At 40.9% G+C, this 23,437-nt stretch overlaps 1 protein-coding gene across 1 annotated transcript in view; it reads right to left on the bottom strand.

Annotated features, from left to right (window-relative positions):
- The window catches only part of DAP (death associated protein), a 45,501-nt gene extending 24,642 nt beyond the window's left edge, over positions 1-20,859 (bottom strand). Inside the window, exons 1-2 of the mRNA XM_084509324.1 lie at positions 20,713-20,859; positions 14,550-14,646 (exon numbers count right to left, since the gene is read on the bottom strand). Of these exons, the coding sequence (XP_084365450.1) occupies positions 14,550-14,646; positions 20,713-20,767 (152 nt within the window). The 5' untranslated portion in view covers positions 20,768-20,859. The remainder of the gene's footprint in view (positions 1-14,549; positions 14,647-20,712) is intronic.
- Positions 20,860-23,437: the final 2,578 nt, after the last annotated feature.

Below are 23,437 nucleotides of genomic sequence, written 5' to 3'. Positions count from 1 at the left end.
AATCAGTTCCCTGCTATTTATCTCATCAACAGCTATTTGCCTTCATCTGTTCCCCTCCAGCTTGGCAATCCGCAGTTGAGAGATTTTTTGAAGTCTCGCCATTGCCTTTGCTGTCAGCACACACCTGTAATCAGCTCCAAAATGCAACTTATGCTTCCATTTAACAATAGTCTGAAAAAAAATAGACAGGTCTTTCACAGCTCCTGCTGTTTTTATAAGAAAATTGCTAAATCAAAGCTCAATGAAGGTTAAACAGATTTATTTGTATTAAGCTTAGTTTCACCTAGTAATATTATTCAGGCTACCTGAAATCCCTCTTGCAGCAGCAGGGTGAGTAAAAGGAGGATGGCTTTTGTTCTTCTGAAGATCACTTTTCAAGGGTTGAAGGACTGCACACAGATCATCAGATGTTAAGTCTGCATGGGGTCTGCGTGCTTTTAAAAAACAAACTGGAGAAATCTGAGAACAGGTTTTATCACACATCACCATAATGACCATCACAACAATGAACATCTGCAGTTTCTTATATTCACTGTAAGTATTTCTCACTTCAGCCAGACGAGTAAATGATAGCAGCAATGAGCTGTCATCCTCTGCACTGGCCAGCACTGCATGAGGTAAGGACACTGCTAGTACTTTGCATCTAATTCCTGGCCACATAGTAGTAGCAAAATTAGAAGCAAATAAGCTTCTCTGCACTCCTTTCTGTTCTTCAAGTTTAATCTCTTCTGCCATTCCACTTTGAATATTGATTTCAGTCTCCTCCTTCCTTTCCCCCTTCCTACCTAGCTCCATATAAATTTCAGCAGGCTTCTCACTCACTAGTGGGCCCTCTGCACTATTGAGTACAGTTCAGGTCTCGTACTTGAACAGCTTCACCTTCCCATTATCTTTTCAGACAATTACAATCTCTTCTTCCAAGTGCCCTGAATCTTGCTTTCGTCCTAGAAAGACACTCATCCCCTCAGGACCTTTAATTCTTCTCCTTATTAACGAGCTCTGATAAATCGCTGCTTGGAGACATTAGGCCCTGCATATTTCTACAGCCAGGATCCTCTGCTGATTTACATCTTGTTGCAGAAGCAAAGTGGAAATTCAGGAAGTGGCACATTTCTCTGCTGCCAATAACCAGTAACACTCCTAAACTGAAAATTTAACAGATTGCAAAGAAGAAGAAAAAAAAAATAATTCTTCAGGAAGAAACAAATGCCTACATATATTTATTTAAATGTCAATTTAACTTGACAACCTGTGCTAAAATCTTTCTGGTACTGTTGTGCAGATGTGGCCACTATCACAAAGCAAGAGCTGATCAATGTACATTACTTCTTCAGGAAAACTAAATAACTGGTGGAACAAAGCAAAGATAAGAAACTAGTGGTAAAGGTAAAGGCAGCTGTCTTCAAAGACAGCACTTAATCCAGGTTGGTGCCTGAAGTCTTACTTTGCTGAGAAAACACTGTGCTTCTAACTTCAAAGTTGGTCTCGCAGAACTGTTTTGCAAGATTCTTTTCATTTTGGAGAGAACCAAGTGCGTTCCGTGACTGCCTAAAAGGTAATGCCTAATAGCACTCGTATGAAGAGATCGCAGTAAAACTGATTACTCATTCAGCTGGTTCCAAGCTTACCTATACCAGTTGCCAAGCAGTTCTTTTCAGTCTCTGGTTTGATCAGAGAAAACGACTTTGTTGTCCTTTTAATTCCAACTGTAAAATAAGCTTGCAATTAGTTCTTTAAAGTTCAAGTGATTCTAATGAAATCTCTTATGACCAAAAATGCAAATTAATGCATTCTACATCTTGATAGTTCTACATCTTGATAGTTTAGGGAATTCAGATTGTTCTCTGTCCCAGATACACCAAAGGAAAGGAAACACGAACAAGACCAAAAACATAGGGCTAAACATACCAATATGTCACCAGAACTAGCAGTATTTTTATGCTTGCGCTAGTTAGCAAAGATTACAAAACAAAACAGTTTTTAAAGCCTTTGATGAAAAGAGTACGAAAACTTACATTATTTCTACAGAAGTGCAATTTATAGGCACTCATTCCTGAAAACATGCATGTTTCAGCTCTTCCTTTCTCATTAAGTCAAACAACAGTTAGATAATACAGCTGAAAACAATTTTGGTACCCATGTATTGAGTTTCCCAGCACATCAAGCTGTCAGCCTAACAATTAGTTTCATTTCAAATTAAACCTGACAGGCAGTTCCTTGATGAAAGAACATGTGTTAAATTAACTAAAACATCTCTTCTCTTTCGAAATACCTCCTTCACCAAGCACACAGCTTTTGCAATAGCCTCTTCCTACTAGGTGACTTTGTTCTTCCTGTCATCCCACAAATTCTTACCGTGAACACAGCAAAGCTCTAACTTACCCTTAGGTGGTATACAAAATGAAGACTTCCCTTCCTCCGTCCCTAAAGAAAGGGACATAAAATCTGGACTTATGGCTCCCCATAATTCACTAGTGTAGCAGCTAATAATTTATAAAAATAGAATGACAGAGAGAACTTCTACATTAGTCTACTAAGGGAGGATGACACTATACTCTGAGGAGCTGATGCTTAACAAACACAGTGTCCTCTATACTTCATTGTTTATCCTCAGCCAGATTCATTGAAGGCAATTATCAATGCCCTCAATGCTTTTGCAGCTGAGATCTACAAAGCTGCTCCAGGAGAGAGAGCAACAAGAACCAAAGTAACACAATGAGGACAGTGGCCACTTAGCTACCAGAAATTAAGGACACTGAAGGACAGCTGTCTTCCCATATCTAAATGAAAAGAAACACTTAGAGAAATACTAGCAAAATTAGCCTTAAAGATTTCCTCTTTTTCATTTAGCATCAGCCAGTGTTCCCTTTCATTCACAGGCTCATCTTGCCTCAGGAAAAAGTGTCAGACACACAGCAGTTAGCAAATTATGTAAGAATCTGATAAGGAAATGTATTCCTTCTATATCACATGTAAGTTGTTTTTGTTTTTTCTTTTAGGACAGTTGATACATAAATGATACTATAAATATTGCTATTTTAAGTCTTTTTAAACCCTGCAAAGCTCTCACTTGCAATGACATCACATTTCTCAAACATGCTTCTGTCATTTTTTTGCTTGGACATCTAAAAATACAGTTAAAAGCTACCCAGTCATCTGACATTTCACCAAACTAGGAAACAACATAATTAAAGTACTAACTGTAGATATAATCTGTCTCAACTCAGTCCTTACACTCTCTTAGACAGGAAGTTCCAGAGTATCTTACAAAGCTGATCTGTCTCTTTAACAGATTTGGAGTATGTCAGATTTTTACGACCTCCTCAGAGCACTCTTACAGCACAATGCATTGAAAAATATCAAGTTCAGCAGCAATATTTATTGCATGCCAGGTACTGAAGAATAAAACTATTTAGGATTTACAGACAAAACCAAAACGCCACATTTGCTTCATTAACTTAAGTAAGAACCAACACATCTGCACAGACTACTGTTAAACTTATTGACAAAGTCAACTTCTGCATCTTTCTGCACTGAAACTCTTCCTTGCAGGTGGATGCAAGGGGAAGAGGATGATTCGCTTTCTGGCTGCAGCCTAGATTTGAGTAATTTTATCTGTTAACTAGCACAAAATTGTGTTAGCCCATGATTAGGGCTCAAAGGTTAAAGCTTCTAACAAAAGCAGAGCTCTTGCTACAGAACAGAGAGATTCAAGTATTTTATCAGTTGTCTTACCCTGCTCACAGCACACTATTTCTAACTCCATCTTTCTTTCTTTTCCTACTACCATACCAGAGACAGGAATCTAGCAAAGATGGCAAGGTACCACATGAACATTTCAGACAGTAATCAGACTGCAAGCATCTCAGAAGTGTTACCATGTGTGAGGCAATACAGAGACTACAGTGCACTTGAAGGAATCTTTATCAGCTTCTCACATTGCTGTGATGCATGATCATAAAAAATTCTCTACACATAGATCAGTTTGCTAGGAGACCTACCAAAAAAACTTCAGTCATTTCTTTCTAGCTTATCTGAGAATGGACACATGTTCAATATTTTTATGTTCACTGGATATTTGTCTTGTGTTATGGAAGAGGGCAAATAAAAGCATCGCACATCACCTCTCGACCTGATTTACTGCTACTTCTGTTAGGTCCTTCTTATTTCATAGTATTACAGGATAGACTGCAAGGAACTTGCAGCAGAAGGTTGGGCTGGTCACTTCCAAGTGCTGCAACATTACTGTGACTTGACCTGTCAATTTTTGCATACCTTCAAGAAGGATTCTGAAAATCTCCAGACATCTTCGGGGCCTGGACACCATCATCATTACAGATTATCTTTTTCCCCCCTCTAATACCTAGTCAGATTCTCCTTTGCTGCCATTTGCAATCCTTGCCTCTCACTGTGGACTGCTGGGAAAAATCCACCCCCATCTTCTCTACAATCACTCATTAAGCTGTTTACTTAACAGATAATGCAGTGATCAGGCTCTCTAAAAGGGAGAGCCTTTGCCCATGAAGGCTGTTTCAAATGCACTTTGAAAATATTGGTACAAGATACCAATTTGTTTCAACCAACTTTTTTGTTTGTTTTGTTTTTACAACCTTTGTTAGTGAAATTTTTGAGTATAATCACAGAATATCCCAAGTTGGAAGGGACCTACAAGGATCATAGAGTCCAATTCCTGGCTCCACACAGACCACCCAAAAATCAGACCATGTGTCTGAGAGCACTGTCCAAATGTTTCTTGAACTCCAGCAGGCTCAGTGCTGTGACCACTGCCCTGGGCAGCCTGTTCTAGTTCCTGATCACCCTCTGGATGCAGACCCTTTCCCCAACCCCCAGCCTGACCCTCCCCTGTCCCAGCTCCATGCCATTCCCTCGGGTCCTGTCACTGTCCCCAGAGAGCAGAGCTCAGCGCCTGCCCCTCCGCTCCCCTCGTGAGGGAGCTGCAGGCTGCCATGAGGCCCAGCTCGCTGACCTCTGCTCCCAGGCAGACCCCAGCCCTGACCCACCACCTCACCTGGCTGCGATGGGAGCTGCCCCAGGACCCCCTGTCCCTGCTGTGGGACTGGGGGCACTGCCTTGCTGCACCGTGGCAGCTCCAGGCCAGGTATGCACTTTGAACTGGGAGGTTTTGGCTTGGTTCCCAGCACGCAGTACGAGCCACATAACAAGCAGGCTTCCAGCACTTGCTTGGCTAGCACTCCCAGAGGTAAGAGGCCAAACGTCTTCAGAATGCAATTCTTGCCTCAGGAAATGCTTCTATTGCCCTAGCTTAAAAGGATTTACTTTCTAACGATGTTGGAGAAGTGTCTCTGGTCCCAACTACTATGTGAGTAAGTGACGGACATCAGTTCTGAAAAGTTATAAGATTGTCTGTAATTACTAGTTCACGAGTGCTACCACAGAAGTCAGTGTTTACTCTGCCAATCAAATAGGAACACTTTGAGGACACTGTCTCCAAAACATCATTTCCAAATTATTTCAAAATGCCTTGCAACAGATGCACCAGAGACTTGCACCCTAAATGAGAATTATCACACCAGGAGTGCAGTAAGGAGGACACGCAGAGAAGCTCATTACCAAGTAGCAAGTCATGAACATCAAGTACCAAACACTGAATTACAGCAACTGTATTCCACATGCATATTTTTAAGGTTTCTTCACATACACTGGCATTTCATCTATTCCAACAGTTTACTTTACGGAAATCAAAGTACACGAAGGAGTACAGAACCAAATTAAACTTCTAGATCAAAAACATCCATGCCTTGCCATCTATCCAAAGACCGACTAGCTTCACTGCAGGATTTATTTGCAGAGACTATGCTAGTTAGACTAACATGATACTTAAGTTTCTCATCTATATTTATCAGGTTGTCTCAGTCTTCAACTGAAAAAACAGACAAATCTGTACAAAACCTCTGCCAGATTTTTAATTTTTTTTTTTCAGCTACTCTAACATTTCCTTCCTTTTCCATATTTTGAAAGCTAAAACGTGATGTTAGGGTTTTTTTTGTTCTCTTTTTAATCAAGCTGTGTTTGGCAGATCATGAATCATCAACCAACACTGCAACTCATACCTCCCTTTATCTTAAAAAAGAAGAAATCAAACGAAATTGTATAAATTGAGGCTCCTATTCCCTTTGCTTTAATGATCATTTTCATTCTTCTCTCTTTTCTGATACAAAAGCTCAGTCTGTACTTATGCATGTGACTGTAGTCTGAAAAAAGAAGGAAAGAATTAATATTAAATTTATGCTGCAGATTAAAGATAATGGAAACAAATCTAAATAAAGCCTAGATGAGTTAAGGTGCTGACCCACGTATTGATGTGCCAAAACCGAAGTCAAGGAAGAACTCACCGGCAATCAAACCTAAAGTTTAAGAAGAAGAAAAAAAAAAAACTTGTATATTGTTTTGTATTAAAGAAAACTCACAGCATCTAAACCTAGAGACTATGTCTTGGAATTTGGTCATACTCCACAGCAACGAAAGCATCTCCTCTTTCAATGCATTAGCAGTCCTAGGTTTACAGTACTGCATACATGCTAAGGAATGAGTCCCAAAGAAACTCGAACTCATTAGAATTAAGATTTATGTGAATCTTGCTTAAGTATTTTTTGCTAGTTGCAGTTTAACAGGATGCCTCTGACCAAACTGCAATCGTATAAATATTACAATAAAGTCAGAAGGCAGCAAGTCTACTGCAGCAAACGCCTTCCTGGCAAGTAATCTGCTGCAATGGAACAGCTAGCTCTATCAACTGCAACAGCAGACTAAATAAAACTCTGATGATACAGCAAGTGTTTTCAATGTTTTCTTTAATTCTCTCATGCCTTTCTGGCTTCTGGTACCAGTGTCCTGGAAGCAGCTGAGTGAAATTCCTTTCTGTTTTGCCCAATGACAGCTTTTTTTTTCCGTTTTTTTTTTTTTTTTAAATATAAATCTTAAGTTTATTTTAATGCTCAACTGCTTCAGCATTCAGTGCCTGACACAGTTGAGGCAGAAGAAACTTAACAAGGGAGAGGAAGGTGCTACTTGAAAAACTAGAGCCCCCCTTGGCACACATAGTGTCAGTCACACCTCCTACTCATTTTTAGCTCATGGCAATTTCAGTTCAAACATAGGTTTTTGATTCTAAATAAATGAATAGCATCTGGTCCTTTGGCAGCTTTTTCTTCATATAAATTCATACCTTTAGCTTCAGAAAGGCCCCCAGAGTTGCCGAGTATTTAAATAACAACAATTTGGGCTTAGTTGGCATAATGAAAAACATTTGATTATACTGTTGGGTTTGGAGATTCCTGTGTGTTATAATGCCTATGTAATACCTCTTTCAACATTGTTTTCTGCATTCAAATTAGCAGAGTGACCTTCATTCCATGTATTGCACTACTTTGGAAAGAAACCAAGAGAAAAGCACAATGCAAAATAACTGCTAAAGTTATTGGCTTAAGGTATTTTACTTTTTGTACAGACACAGTGTCGTGCTAAATAAGCTATGTCACTCAAGGCACTACTTCCCTTCAGATCATTTTACTCCCGCATATGACTAAGCTTTTCTCACTTTCTTCATCACACAGAATACAAATCACAGGCTTTCATTCTTCTAAAATAATTTTCTTATACCAGCTTGGCTGACAATTCAACTCAGCTTTCTAGCTAATTTCATAAGACAACATATGTTTCTTTGGGACTGAACCCTGCTCTCACTGAGATGGATGGTGTATCTTCTTATTCACTTTGAGGGGGGGAAACATCAGATCTTTTCTTAGTTCTTTTCACACATGCACACAGTACTTGGTGAATATGCAAAGAGCTATCCATATAATACCATAACTAGCACTTACATTGATGGATTTATCAACTTACTGCTTCAAGCATCAAGAAATACTGGAAGCACGCAACAGTGTTTCAGTAAACTCATATCTTTCTGTAAGAGAATGCTTCATTCACAATCTCGTTTAGCTTCTCTTCCATTCCCAACATGCACAGATGTTTTCACTGAATCAGAGATATTCACAAACTCTTTTCTTGCTTTACGAAAGTTCTGCATTTAAAAATCAGTATTATGTATGCTATTTTTGTATTTATAGTTGAATCTATAACCATACATGCACTTGATAAGGTTCAACACAGGTCATGGTAATTATTTTGCTACTTCTCCTAGTGACTTGTCATCTGGAGAAGGTATTGTCCTGAAACAATTGCATGAACATTGCTAATACTGTTTTTGTTTTCATAATTAAACAAATTATGCATGGATTAACAGATGCTCAAGCCTAATAAAGTTAATCATAAGCACTATGCAAAAGATTAAGACATGAAAATGAAGAAGGAGGTGGGAAAATATGTTGAGAGCAGTACCACTTATGGAGAGGAGAAGAATGTGATGTGTAAGAAGCTGTTCTCTTTACTGTGAAGCAAATTTAAGACTGAAGTAGAGATGAAGAGGATGGGGGGATCAAAACAAAACAACATAAAGTACCATCTTTTGTGAAAAGAAAGATGTCTTTGAGAAGTTGAAAGCTACTTTCCCTCACTGTGCTAAGATGTTCTATTCTCTGCTTAATAGTATCACAAAATTATAGTTGCAGATTTTTGCAGCCTTTTTGCAGCAGAACTTCCTTCTACTCTTTGGAATATTTAACCAAGTAAAGAAAAAGTTCAAGTCACAGCAAATTCTTTTATGAAAAGGAGATAATGCCCAACGTTTGCTGAAGCTTGCATCTTTTCCAGAAACTGCAGGCATGGCATTTGCAGCCAGGTTGCGTTTTCCATTGCATTATCCCCAGACATTTCATTCTCTAAGGCTAACTGCCTCCAAATTCCATACCTAAGTAATCAGAGCTAAAAGACCGAAGACATGAATAAAATCCTCAGGAGTCATATCCACTGTACCCATACAGTTAATTTAAACAGTTTTTTGTTTTTTTGCTTGACCATGTGAAAACTCACTCTTTGTACATAAACTTTGTATCAAGCCAACCTAGCTTGCAGAGGTAACAGAATGAGGCCCCCAAAAGATCAGGAAAAAGAGTGGTAAAAGAAATGTGAATACTGTCAAAGAAAAGAAACTGCATGTAGATGACTAATGCTTGTACATACTATCAATTTACTCCTTCAGAGCTGCCTCCACTAGCACAGTAGCACAAGGGGCCCTCTTAAGGCAACAAGGTGGCACTGTTGCCAGAAAAGGAGTCCCAGTCAATCCTCGACCTACCCAGAGATTTTCCTCTCAAAAAATTAAAGCAGATGATAGAGCCTGTCCTACTCCAACTCTTAAAAAAAAAAATTTGTTTTGAATATTCACTACGCTAAATCAATGCCCATTTTTCCAGTGTTTTGTTTTTATAGATATAGGAACATAGAGTTTGTTCAAGTGTATGTTGGTGAACTAAATGAGACAAACACTAATGCGCTATTCATTCTGAGCATGTGCAGCAATGCTACACGTTCACAGGGCTCTGGTTTCTGTGCTTAACAAGCTGTAAATTCTCTCTCTCTCTTTTGTTTTTAGTTAGAACTTTCAAGGTTTCCTTCTGTCAAGCATCTCTGTCTCTAACACAGACAATATTAGCACAAATTGGACTGAAACATCTTCACCCATGATGTTAATTACCTCCTACAAGCCAGTGCAAGTGAACTGAACACCAGATGTCATTTCCAGTTCCTGGCTACAGTGAATGGCAGCTGCTTCAAAACTGAAGGGTCAAGACTTAAACTCTACAGCTCCTGCCCCAGTTAAAATAAGCAGAAAAGGGTGAAGTAACAAGGAACAGAAATAATTTCCAGCCTTCCCATATTTAGGGTGTAAAGAAGTATACACATCTGCTCTAATGGCTTAGTTGTATCATTTTTTTTTTTTTTCTGTCAGAAGTTTGCATAACAAGGGACACTACATGGCAAAAAAATAAATATTTCAGTGACAGCAGACTCTTCAGTGGCAAATGAAAAATGGAAATATTGCCTACAGCTTACTTCTTGTCAGTTACAAGAAGGCTAAGCAAGGGAAAGGAAAAACAAATTGATTTCTGAATGAAAGTATAAAGCCACAGCCTAGACTTAAAAGATTTCCACTGCACTTCTGGAAGAAAAAAAAGCATGTGTAGCTTAACTAGAATATTCAGGCTTAAATAACAGAGATACCTGAAGAATGACAGGGACCTTCAACAATTCCTCTCTCACTGTGAAACTGAGTAAGAACAGAGACAGGCTCTCTGACATATGGTCACCCATATGCTTCATTAGCATGGTTTTGCTTTTGAGTCCCCACGTTCTAGATTATCCTCTTCAATTTTTCTTGTTCTATTGCACAATAAATACAGCCAAGGCCAATACCCAGATCCTAAACTGAATTAAAATCCAGGCTGCATAATTTATTCTTTCCATAGTTCAGGGGAAAGTCAGACGTTATGCTAGATTCACAATTTCCAGGTAAGCTGAAGATACAAACCACATACAATTTACGTATGTATACTGAAATACCACTACTGCATTTATATTCAGTAATTAGATCCCTGTAATTACCCCGGTTTGTATTAGAAATACAACAAAAGAAAAGGAAACACTCTTTAGTCATGAATGGCTTTGCAGTTTATCCTGTTTGTTACAGAATAAAATGAGCCAGATTTGCTTTACTTTTTCTGAAACCATCCAGATACCAATATATGATTATAGTTTCTTCTTCCTGAGGTCCTGGAGTGACAGTTAAATGAAGTTGTTGTGCGAAAACTGAACGAGTAATTCTTACGTCAAGTTATCTGCTTTTCAGTATTTATTATGGCTACAGGCAGATTTTGGCACAGGACTGAGCACGACGTTACAAATCTCAGTTAAACATGCATTCTAATAAAGTCCTGAATTACGAGCAGCCTATTTGTTCCAAATGACAAACAGTCCTGAAAAATGACGGTTTCTACTCATAACCCTACTGCTAATTGTTTCACCTTCATCCAGTAGCACAAAACTTTCCAGCAGTATGTAATCAGTATGACTGTCAATCAAAACTGCAGCCATATCTGGTGCAGTTTTTGTTTGTTTTTTTTTTGTTTTTTTGTTTTTTTTTTTAAAAAAGAGTCAATGCAAGTCTTAAGCAATTACAGAAACACAAGAAAAACAATACATGATCACACCAAAGTTCATCCAGACAGTACACTATCTCCAACCAAGCTGATCAAACAGTGATCAAAAATCACTGTTGTCCTAAAGAACATGTGGGCCACAGACCTCACTCACCCTCACATTCAAGTTCACTGCTGACATCCTGACCACAGTGGTGCCACTGGTTTTGGATGCCATGAACACATGATTTTTAGTTTACCTAAATCCAGCAATGCACCTCTTCCCTTCCTTCACTGTGCTCTTCTCCATATAATCAGATCCAGCGATTCCTCTAAGTAGAACTTTATTTATAGCAGACATATAAAGACATATAAAAATACTTCCATTACCATTCAAGGCTGAGAATTGTCTTGTAGGAAGAATTTAAAATTAGTATAAGATCGTCTTACCACATATTGTTTTAAGGAATCACAAACCGCCACGATGACAAGTCAACCTACCATAAAACGGCAGGTTGTCATAACATTTTTATTTTAGAAACCAAGACCGAATAGAATACTTTGCAAAGTAAATTACAGTAACTGGATTGCAAGGTGTTAAGTAACTAAGAAAGAATTATTTAAGATCTACATGGTGAATGTTATTTTAAAGGCGTCTTTGTCACTGCACTGTTAGTTACTTCAGCTACCTGTCTCAGCTTTGCTTATATCAATGCTAGGAACACGAACCCAATGCCTTATTCTGCAAAAACACTGCAAAAACAATGTTCTCTGTCTCAAAAGCAACAGGTACTTTTATGAGCTCTAGCTGAGAAAGCTTTTTCACTCAGCAACTATTTAGATTCCCATGCTGATGTGCAACCTCAGACAGGACACATTCTCAGAGTTCCCAGGGAATTTTGAAAGAATTTGAAATCTGCTGCTGCAATTTATTGCCATTTCCACTATTTTGTCCTTAACTAAGCCTACAGTGAGATTAAAATAATCACTAGGTCAATCTTAGCCTCCCTCTTAACATGCACAAATTGTTACTGTGTTTTATTATTTTTTGTTGTCAGCTGACAGTATCACCTAGTAAGAACTGCTTGAAGGTCTACTGTTTCTTTTGACTTTGAATGCAACAGGGAGCACAGATTGCATCATATCAAAAATACTACCTTAAAATTGTTGTCTTAAAATGGCAGACTGAAAATGTAACAGGAGAAAGTTAAACATCTCCTCTCCTCCTCTGCTTAGCAAGGAGACATAAAAGACCAGCTAGCAGTGACCAAAAGCTACACTGATGCCAGAGAAACCAGAACAGGCGGCTAGTGGCTTCTTCTACCCCTGCTGATAAACCTCTCTCCATTGGCATCAGAAATACAAATGTTTTAGAACATCACCATGGATCGCCATGAGCAGTCAGAGAAACTCTAAGGGACTGCACCTCCCAGAATGAAAGCAGAGGGCACACTGCAACCACGTAATTTAAAATTGGCCAACTGCTTTATGTACTATGGCCCATGGAATTTGCTTTTTCTGCCTATAGCTTTGATTTAAATCAAAGAAAGGAAATTCAGACCAAAGCTGTTTGTATTAAAACACATGCTCAAGAATAATTGTATGCATATGAGTGCCTAAGGGACAGATAAAGGATTATCTACAAGAAAACCAAAGTAAAAAGCGTGTAAGCGTGTATTTTGACAATGAATCGATCGGATGGCTAAAGCAATGGATTTTGAGGTGCAACAGCTAACTATACCCTAGTTAATGAAGTAGCTCCGGAAATCATTCAACTTTCTACTCTCCTTTAGGCACAAAAATTGCTCCTGGACCAGCTTTATGGTATTAATAGGGGGCATGTATTTGCCAACCTTTTATTTAAGACCATGGACTTCCCCTCCTAATCATTCTGTTGGCTGTGCTCTGTTTTGCATCATGGATTGATCTCGGGGCACCTGACCTGGACTTGCTGCAGAGAAAGCTGAACTCCAAGGACACACCTCATACGTGCCAGCTATTATTGGGCATCCGGAGCAGAGAACCAGGCTAACTAATCTCCAGAACACATGTGTGTGAACATTAAGTTCCCAGCACTGTTTCTTTCTGTACATCTTTTCCCTCTGTAGATTTGCTTTTACTGTGCCACAGTACTTGCCCGACCAGGCACAGCCAAATATATCAAGGTAAAACTTTAACTTTTCCCTACACTGTTTGACTGAGAGACGAAAGTGATAAACTTGTTTGAAGAAATGAATAAAGCAGATAGCTATGCTGTACCACAGGTTTAGATCTGCGAGCAGCCACAAAAAGTCCTCTCATTTGGATCCTAATGAGATTGCCTCAACACAACACCGGCATGCCAAGAAAAAGGAAGAAATGGCAGGTATAAAACATACCGTAATTAAAAGCATGCATTCCCAAATTTAACTACAAAATACAATCTCTTCCTTTGGACAAAACTCAAGTGCAATACAAACTCTGTTGCAACTTAAGTTCCACTAAGCAGAATTACAAGATGACTAATTTGGTTAAAGTTTAGTTTGCATTTAAATATATAAATTAAAGTTACTTTCTCTTTCACATAAACATGTCACTTCTTTCCTATTCACATTCTGATGTAGTAAATAAATTAGTTTTATTCACAGACATTTTCACAACGCCTGTATTTTCTTACCATTGTTCTAGATGTTAAATAAGCATTATGTAAGTCTGCCTACTTACCAAAGTACAAGAATAGCTATGCTTTTTTTTTTTTTTTTTTGCCTTGAGCAAATTGCAAGGACAAAGCAATGCTAGTACATAAGGATTTGGGGTAAATATATTATTGGCTACAAAGAAAAACAATAAGCCAAGGAAAACAGAAAAAAAAAAAAAAGAAAGCTTTTGTATAAACACATAGCTTACTTTGTCGAACCTTTCCTGCCTTCATTTCTACTTAGATTTGCCGTGTAGCAGCTGTCTCTCTTGGTATCCTCCAGCACCAAAAGTGTAATTACCATATAAATAAAAGTGGCTAATATTAATGACTTGATTTTTACTTGTCTTTGACTGCCATATTATCAAATACCACTCAGAAGAGGGATTATGAACTGAACAGCAGAAGGAATCAACTAGCACATGGCAAGAAGACTTCACGTGTGGGATATGTAGGCTGACGGTCTAATGCTTGTGTCCAAATGAACCCAGACTGTTTCTGCACAGTCTGAAATGATGTTCAGAGATTTTTAGGAAAGTTGATGTCTTTCTTTAACTGCATTTTTTTCCCCTCTATCCTTCTCTTACCTGACAGAATCATATAAAGGAGGCTTGACAAGGGAAAAATACTTAAATTCCCCAAATATCTCAAAAGAACATACAACTTGCTACTGCTTGAAATCGATTTTGATACCAGCCATCCGTACCATTTGTTTACTATCTGCAAGGAAAAACTGCTGATAACGTTCAAGGTGATGGAAATTAGCTGCAGCATATGCACGAAAACAAAATGCTCACCTGCTGGTTTCCCAGTCTTGGTCATCCTTATCTTTTTCTTCTTTGGCATCAGAATTGTGTGGGTGTTTCTGCACAATCCGCATCCCCCCTGCTTTCACTGGAAAAAAAATAATGGAGAAAGACACAACAAGTCTCAGTCAAACCAGTGTATGCAAAGAACAACACTTTTAAGGGTGACACATCCCCCTCATACACACTGTATTTTGCACAGTAATTTAATAATAATCACAGTTTGAGAAAGGGGCCCAAGCTGTTTAGAAGTGGCAAATCTAAGGAGCAGCTACTTCAGGCCTGCATCTGCCATCTCCACTCATCCTGAGAGGCAGAAGCTTGTTTTATCACCCACTTTCAACAGTTTTAGAAAACTCAACTCTGTTTTAACTCTTCCCCCCACCTCTGTTAACTTGTAGCCATCAGAAGAAACCAAGGTGATGGCTTGCATAACACTACACAAAAGTCCACAAACTCGAAAATTAAATACTCTCATAAAACAAGAAGGGCTGAGGAATCTCATTTGTCATTTCAAGTTACAAACTACAGCTATAATATAGTCATATTTTGTAAACAGCACAGTAAAAAGCAAAGCTTAGGAGGCCTGCTAACTTGCATTTAGAACAGAGCTTTTAATTTTGCAGAACAATTACCACATTTCAGATCCTTGTCATGATTTAGTTTTAGAAATGATGCAAACACAAAAGAATCTCTCTGAGACACAAAACAAGAAGCGAAAGCAAATCCACTGATGTTCGTCATCTATCCACAGTGATGCTTAAATTTGAAATAGGAGCTAAACCCAGACTTTAACACTGCAGCTACAAAGTGGAGCAACAGGCAGGATGGTTTTGACCTGCTTTCTGTTTTAATACTGCAGGGTTTTGTGTGCTTCAGCTATTGCTATAGGTGCTTACAGTGAAACACGGGATGTATGAGGCATCTTGGTAGCTAACTGGATTAGTTACAACACTGCAACGAGTAACCAGCCAGAAAACCCCTCGGGCAGCCAAAAGTCAATGAGAACACCTACAGATGTGCTGGTTTGTGCTGGAAAGGCCACGGGCATCACACACTGCCACAGCACAGAAGTGGGTGACTGAAAAGGAGCTGAAGCAGCTTGCCTGTGTGTGGTTAGGGGAGGCTGGGACCTCTGACAGCCCTTTTGTACCCAGCCACAGAGAGATTAAGGCACCTCACTCAATACCAATCTCTGAAGCCTAGGAGCAGGTGAAGTTCTTAGTTTTTAACTTAGTTTTTCAGAGCTGGGACGAGCAGACACTCCCGGGCACAGGTTTCGCAGCCTGCTTCAGGGAAGGAAACAAAGGGAAAGTGACCTGCCCCAAGAAGAACCACACGTTTGGTCCCTGGATTTGTTAAAGATATTTTTAAGCTTTGTGATATGTGAAAGACAGAATTCTGATTTGATAAAGGACCTTAAAGACAAGCAATTAACAGAGGGGAAAAAAACACAACTTCTGTAGACCATAAAAATTATGGCATTATCATGCATTGAAAAAAAAAAAAAAAAAAAAAAAAAAAACACAAAACAAAACAAACACGCAACGTATTAACCGCTTTTGTATTCTCTCCAGCATAAAATCTACAGTACTTAAATTTGTGAAATGGTTGACATGGCACAGGGAAAGGCAGAAAGATGAGGTATCAAATAAACGTAACTTCAGAGATGGCACAAAAATAAAAATCCCTATTATTTTTTCCTGATGCAAAGTCCTTATGCATTCAAGTTGGCTCATAAAAGCAAACACTGAATTCTGTCGAGTGCTGTCCTGTTCTAATGCCTCCATTTAACTTAATCAAAGTGCTTGATACATCCACAAGCTAGAATAAGAGCAAGACTGATCAGCTAAATAGCTGACACTGTATGCCACATCTGAGACAGAAATAAACTACATCTAAACACTTATGCTTTTACAAATCCAAGTATTCATCTGCAGTCTGTAGAAAACCTATCAATTGAACTAAAAAGAGTACAAGGCTATAGAAATGATTTATTTTTAATCTACAATCTGATGGGACAGCATCAATCTGCAAAAAAAAATCCTAAAATCCTTACTTGCAGCACTTGTTTTACTTTACCTTCAATATTTTTTTATTAGCAGTAGTTTATAGACTCAAAGCATTGCACAATCACTTCCTCTTAGCTCAATTTAAAATCACTTTTTTTGTGGAAGATGCTATTGCCCATCTGCCAGGTCACAAAACAGCATTTCCAGACAACACCTGCACTCTCCCACTCTGCAGCTTTTCACCATCTAACAGAGAACTAAGGGAAACAACACCCAAGGACTTAGCACTAACTTAGCTGGCCAAAATCCCTCCCTGCCTACATAATCTATCATCAGGCCACCAACCCCTTGTTTTTGCTATTTGTCACTCGCAAGGACATCCAGCTAACACCATCAGATTTTTCTGCAGATAGAGTTACGAAGGATTAAAAAACAAATAAGCAGACGATTAAAAGGCATGATAGCAAGTGACCAGTGCAACAGGTTTGGGTCTTTTTCCCCCTCACTAATATCTACTGACATAGTCATCTAGAAGCACATTGGTGCATAATTGAATGATCTTCAGTAACCCAGGGTTACTGTGCAAATCTGGAAACTAAAAGAAGAATCCAGCTAACAAGTACAGTAATAATCTGAATGCCTGAGAACAAAAGTGAAATATTTATATAAACATCCTGTACGTGGAGCTGAGGTGCATCTATGCCACCCAAGATACAATACAGCCATACCCAATCTGGTTTCAAAAGACTCCGCCTTGGCAGAGAAAGCATCTCTTTGCCACATAAAGCACTTCTGTTTTCAACAGATTTCAACCCAGCTACGTGCCAGTGTTGGGCAGAGAAGAAATGATTATATGCACCAACCTAAAGTAAAAAATGCTCCATTTGTGAGATTTTCTTGGATTAAGAGGATTCATCTATTTCTTATTTGCCTGGTTTTTACCTTATAGCTTCACAGATGCTTACTACAGTCATTTTGTTGCTTAAACGTTATTCTTAAGAGAACATGAGCTCAGATTTTCCTACAGCAAATCCTTCACGGAGCGGAAAAAGGATTTAAATAACTGAGAAATCACCTTCCAAAACACTGCCAAAAATAAATGCCCAAAACAGGAACGTGTCAACAGTTGGACTGGGGGTGGGAAGACGCCAGTTCCCGCACTGAAGATGGGAACTCACGGGCCTCAGGCTGCAGTTACTGAGGGGGATCCCGGCAAGGGCAGGAGCCCAGGGAGCAGCTGCAGGTGGTGTGGGGAGCTGACGAGAAGCCACCAGCTCCTAAGGTGAGGAATAAAGAGGGGATCAGCTACCAGCAACAGCAGAAGTCTGTTTGCCTAGTTGCTGGATGACAGCTTAGCTTTGGTTATTAGCTATCGCTTGCCTTGTTTGCTTTGAGGGGCAGACAGGAGCGTCTTGTTTATTCTGTGACTGGCAGCCTGTGTTCCTCTAAAGGGTACACCTCTGCCAGACACCCTATTGGAAATGCATTAAGCAACCACGTCAATCGATTAATATTTAAGACGCTCTGGAATCAGTAATCATTCTCATTTTACTTACCCCTTCCTTCCTCCTAGTTTCCAAGACTTACTCCTGAAATAAGTCAGAGACAGCACCAGGTACCTGCAGAACCACCGCTGCCTGGCCGCTGCTCATTTAGGTAGGTGATGTTCAGTGTCATGGCCTGAGGCAGCCCCTTCTGGGCAAACCTCCTGGTGCAAGAGAAGTCACCCACTGTGCTAGAAATCAACAGTACAACCAAGACCTTTAGCACCTCCCTGTTTTCCTTCAGCGTAGTGTTAAATATTAATACAGAATTTATTTCTCATGAACCATATCAATATAATGGAATCTGTTATTATAAGATGCATGAAAAGCTAATATTGAGGGAAACTTTAAACAAGCCCTTCCACACGCTTAAGGGAACATACATTAGTGTCTGACAAAACAAGAATAGAAGTAAGAGTTATTATATGCCACTATTTCATAGAAATCCTGGCTTAGAGCTATTTTTTTAAATGTAGAACAAAAGCACATAACCATTTCCATGAATCTATTGTAAAGCTTCATAAATAAACTATTAATACAATCACCTTGCTTTATTCATCCACAGTAGCTATTAGAAGAAATGAACAGCTGAAAGCGTAATTACACAGCCCTTTGCAGAGTGACTGCAAGCCATACAAACCTAGTCAGCATGGTATTATGGACGCATTGATCTTACTGACAGATGGAAATATATATATATGGGTCCCAACTTAAGCTTTATTAAGTTTCAGAACGGAGTTCAAAGTCGCTTCGTGTACCCTGTTGCCAACCTGGGGTCTTAAGGTTTCCTTCCATTTCATTATCCTTTCTATTTTCAAGTGTTTTTCTTGTCTTTCCCCCTCACCCCCCATGGGAAAGATCAATGTGGAGAGGAAGCTAACAGACTGCATGCAGTCAGTAAGCGAAGGCTAACAGCACATGTGAAATACTATGAGTTTGTCAATTCAGCTTCAATTTCACGATCCAAATCTTTCCTAACTTTTATGCACGCGATTCATACTCAGTGGGGTAATACATCCCTAATTACAAAAACAACCATATGCAGCAAAAACAGAGCTGTCGAGCCATTAGTCAAGAGTTCCCCCATTTGCATCTTCGCCTTGCTAGGAATTAGCCTTTTTATTTATGAGTGCTATTCCAGCTGTATACAAGCAGTCATTTTTTGTTGTTGTTCTCAAGAATTCCTTACTTCTATTTTATTAAAACTTCTGTGCAAACTGCCATATGGCTTTACGTTATCATTCGAGGATCTAAAACGGCTTGGGATAGAGGATTAAAACCCAGCTTCAGCCTGTGCAGTAAGTATGAACTGCCATTAGTCAGCACGTTTATTGTGGATTCTCAAAGTGTTAAAAGGACAACACGTCAGAGGGACTTTCTTCTGCCAACCAGTTCAAAACCACCCTCCTGCAGGAATGCCTTGAGGATACTGCAAAACATGGGTTGTCTCTGGCCTCAAAGACAGGGCTGGTGATCCCCTTCCAAAGCGGAATTGGTGCATACCCACAGAATACCCTCAGGGTTGCTACAGACCTTAAGAGGTACAAAGGTCTTCAGCTTGTATGTGGATGCAAGTCTTAATAGGGAAAAGAAAATACTAAAATGCTCTGGCAGCAATGAAAACCTGTATTGTACTGCAATTACAACTGAGCACTGTGCATTGGTTGTTTCTAAAGGTGGCTTGTGAAGGCTGAACTAGGCCTTTAAAAAAAGAAATTCCCCCTGTTTAAAAAACACAGGTTTTGAAACAAAACTTGAAAACATACAACAAAATAAATAACATGGTCCCAAAGCAACTAACTAGATATAGATGCCATTCATCCTTCCTCCCTGTCAGCCGATGGTTTAGCTGTGTCCTCTGGCTGCACCACTCTAACATCTCAATAATTTCTTCACACCGAAACTGACCTGAAAGTGAGTGAAATTGAGGAGCTACAGCAGCAAAAACCATCGACATCTGGCAAATTAATTTGCCTTAATTACCTGAACCAGCTCACCAGCAGGGCAGGCACGGGCTAAGGCTGGGACAGGGCAGGCTGCAGAAGGGGGACAACTCTGCTCAAGCAGGGGATCAGTTTAACTCGGCTGCTGAATTGTGTTTGCCACGCACAGGAAAGCGATTACCTCTCGCTTTTTTAAAATCTATTTAAAGGAATTTCAGGTCGCTATAGGAAGGAAGCAGAATTCAGTTCGGGTACGAGGACTGCTGTGTAACAGGCAACGTTGCAAGCTAGGAAAAAGCTGCCGGTGCAGGGGACTGAGGTTCCCCTTTTCATAAAGCAGGGATGAAGAGGAAGAAAACCAAGCAGCAGCAAGGCACAGCCCGGCCACACCGTGCTGCGGAGCTGCGGCTGGCCGCCCCCCCAGAGGCAGGCCCGGCTGCTCCCCATGCCCGAGCACTGCCCAGCACGGCCGGGCTGGGCAGGGGCAGAGGCAGGGGCAGGGTCTGGCAGCTCGCCTCCCCCCTGCCCACCTCGGGCTTTGCCGGAGCAGCCCCTGCCCGCCCAGCCCCGCTGCGTCCCCCCCCTCCCAGCCCCGTCCCCGTCCCCGGAGGCGAGCAGCGCAGCGCAGCAAGGAGCGGGGCGGCGGCGGCAGTACCGGCAGGAGGGTGTCCGGCCCGCGTCTCGGCTTTCTCCTTGGGGGGCGAAGACATTGTGGTGGCGGTGCTGGTGCTGCTGGTGGCGGTGCTGGCAGCGCCCCGACCCCGCTCCCCGCCCCCTGTCAACGTGGCCGCCCCGGGGCTCCGCCAGGCCGCGCCCAGGCACCGTGGGGGCGGCACCGGGCCCGGCCCGGCCCTGCGAGGCCTCCCCGGGCACGGAGCGGGGGGAGCCCGGACCCAGCCCCCAGCCCCCAGACCCCCCGCCCGGGGCTGGAGGCTCTCGGTGTTGGCAGGGCCCGGGGCTCAGCGCTTCCTCTGCGCCGTGAAGTGAGCGCTGTGAAGCCGCCGCCTTGCTGGTTTCATTTTATTTTTTTTATTATTTTTTATTTTTTTTTTTTGCGCGCGCGGTTTGTGCAGCCGGTTCCTGCCTCTGAAAACCGCGTTTGGGTAGCGCCTGCTGCTTTAGAGGGCAGTACGCCTTTCTATTTCATCATTAAGGTTGGAAGAGACCTCCAAGATCACCTGGTCCAACCACCCCCCTACCACCAATGTCACCCACTGAACCGTGTCCCCAAGCACCACGTCCAACCTTGCCTTGAACACCCCCAGGGACGGTGACCCCACCGCCTCCCTGGGCAACCCGTTCAATGCCCGACCACCCTTTCTGAAAAGAAATGTCTCCTCAGCGACTCATCGGCAGCTCAGGCCTTCACCTTCACCTTCTTCTGCCAACCACACACGTGTGAAGTGGCGTGTACAGCGCTCATCTTGCACCTCAGATCTCCCTACCTTTTCCTTTAAAATCACCCTGCTGATTCACACCCATACAAGATTTCTTTTTTTTTTTCCAAACACTTTGGTTACACTATCAAAACAACACAGAAAGGTATTGAGCACAGTGCCGAAATCAATTATATTATCAGCAAAGCGTAAACCATACAAGCTGTTTGGGTTTTCTCGTACAACTTGCCGTAAGGAAATCTAGCCCCCAAAAGCTGAGCGGGTAATGGCTGCAAGTTGAACCCCCCAAAAGCGCTGCAGTCATACTGCCTTCCAGGTGTACCACAGGGAAATTAATGTAGCCATGTGGTGCAGGTCTTTTTTTGCAATTACTATATTACCCTTGCCAAAATATAAGTAATGGGTAATGGCATGAGGGGATTTTTGGCAACAGACCAAAGTATAATCACATCATAGTATCCTTAGCAGTCTGCATGAACAAATGTTATCAAAATACTGTAACTTAGTTGTTGCATTTTGCTGCCGGGTAATTTAATTTCCTTACACATACGGCACTTTGAAGTCTCAGATTATATTTTCAGTTGTCACCTTCTCTGTAGCCTAACACAAATTACTCCAATTCCCCTTCCAGTCTCTGTCAAAGTCTGTTCAGATTATAATTCTTTTTCTAGGACAGAATTATCTCCTAAATGGAGATTATAATGTTTCCCTGTCTACTTTCCTCTTGATTTGAATGAAAAGATTACGTGTTTGGTTGTTCTTGGTTTTCCCAGGTATGCTTGGCTTGGAATTCCCTCTGCTGGTTATGGCAGTCAGTATGATTTTTTGCTGTTGCAGGTTTTATTTAAACCAGGATAACATTATAGAAGTGAAATTCAAGAAAATGTGCTTTATGACATTAATTTTTTTTTCCTCCGAGAATCAGTAATACTTTCATATTTCAGTGCAAGGATTTGATGTGTGGGGGTGCGCTGCAAGGAAGCATTGCATCAAAGTTGTACTTGGCTGTTGTTGGGAAAGCTGCCAACATTTCATAACGCTCCAACACTTGGATGTTGCCGTTAATACAAGTCCTTGTATAAAGGCTTGCTGCGGCTTCACTCCTAAAACGTAACATCCACCCTGAGTACGTGTCAGAAATGCAGGGCTGGAACAGGGCATTTCCTGCAAACGCAGCTGTGCGTCAGATTTGGGAGCAGGGATTGCCAAGCAAATCATCCTGGTGCAAGAACTGGCATGGGGGAATAGAGATAAGAAACAGAGATGCCAAGGTGCAGGAGGACTTGGCCTGGGTGGACAAGGAGGTGACGAGAAAGAGTTGAGTTGGAGGCGGCTGAGAGGTGAAATGAGAATTGTGGCAGCAGGGAGAGTACCAGGGTGGGACAGCAGAATCACCTCTTGTTGTGCAGTGAAGGGAAGCTGGCTGGCTGGATGTGGCTAGGATGGGAAGCCCAGAGGGAGAGAGGAAAGGCCAAAGGTAGGTCAGGCAGGAGCAACACCCAAAGGATCAAGCTGCCGAAAGGGAGAGGAAAGGATCTTTGCTGCCTTCCAGAGCCTGAAGATTCTTGGGTGGTGTTGTACTTACGTGTACGTATAATTACTCATTTGCATAAGTAATGGGCCTGTGCAAAAGCTGTCTCTGTGCTGGCAAAAGAGCTATATAGGTTTCAGTATGCCATAGGATAAAATTTCATTTTGAGTTATTAAATTTTTTAGTGTATTTGAAGTGTTTCAAGAGAAGCAAAAATCCAAATTAAAAATAAATAAATAAATAAATACATACATACATATATAATATATTGAGGTTTGGAAAATCAAACAAATGAGAAAATGACATAAAGGTTCTAAGAGAAATTTCATTTTTGTGCAACAGAGCACTTGGTTTCTTGGCAGATCTAAGGCTACAGGCATTCCTCCTGCTCGAGGCATTGCAGTAATGTCCTTCCCAATGATGCCAACAAGCAAGAAGTACAGAGGTGGGTG

The sequence above is a fragment of the Aythya ferina genome (genome assembly GCF_964211825.1).
Source record: "Aythya ferina genome assembly, chromosome: 2".
NCBI classification, from domain to species: domain Eukaryota; kingdom Metazoa; phylum Chordata; class Aves; order Anseriformes; family Anatidae; genus Aythya; species Aythya ferina.
The sequence above is the reverse complement of the archived record's forward strand: the minus strand, read 5'-3'. Positions and strand labels throughout refer to the sequence as shown.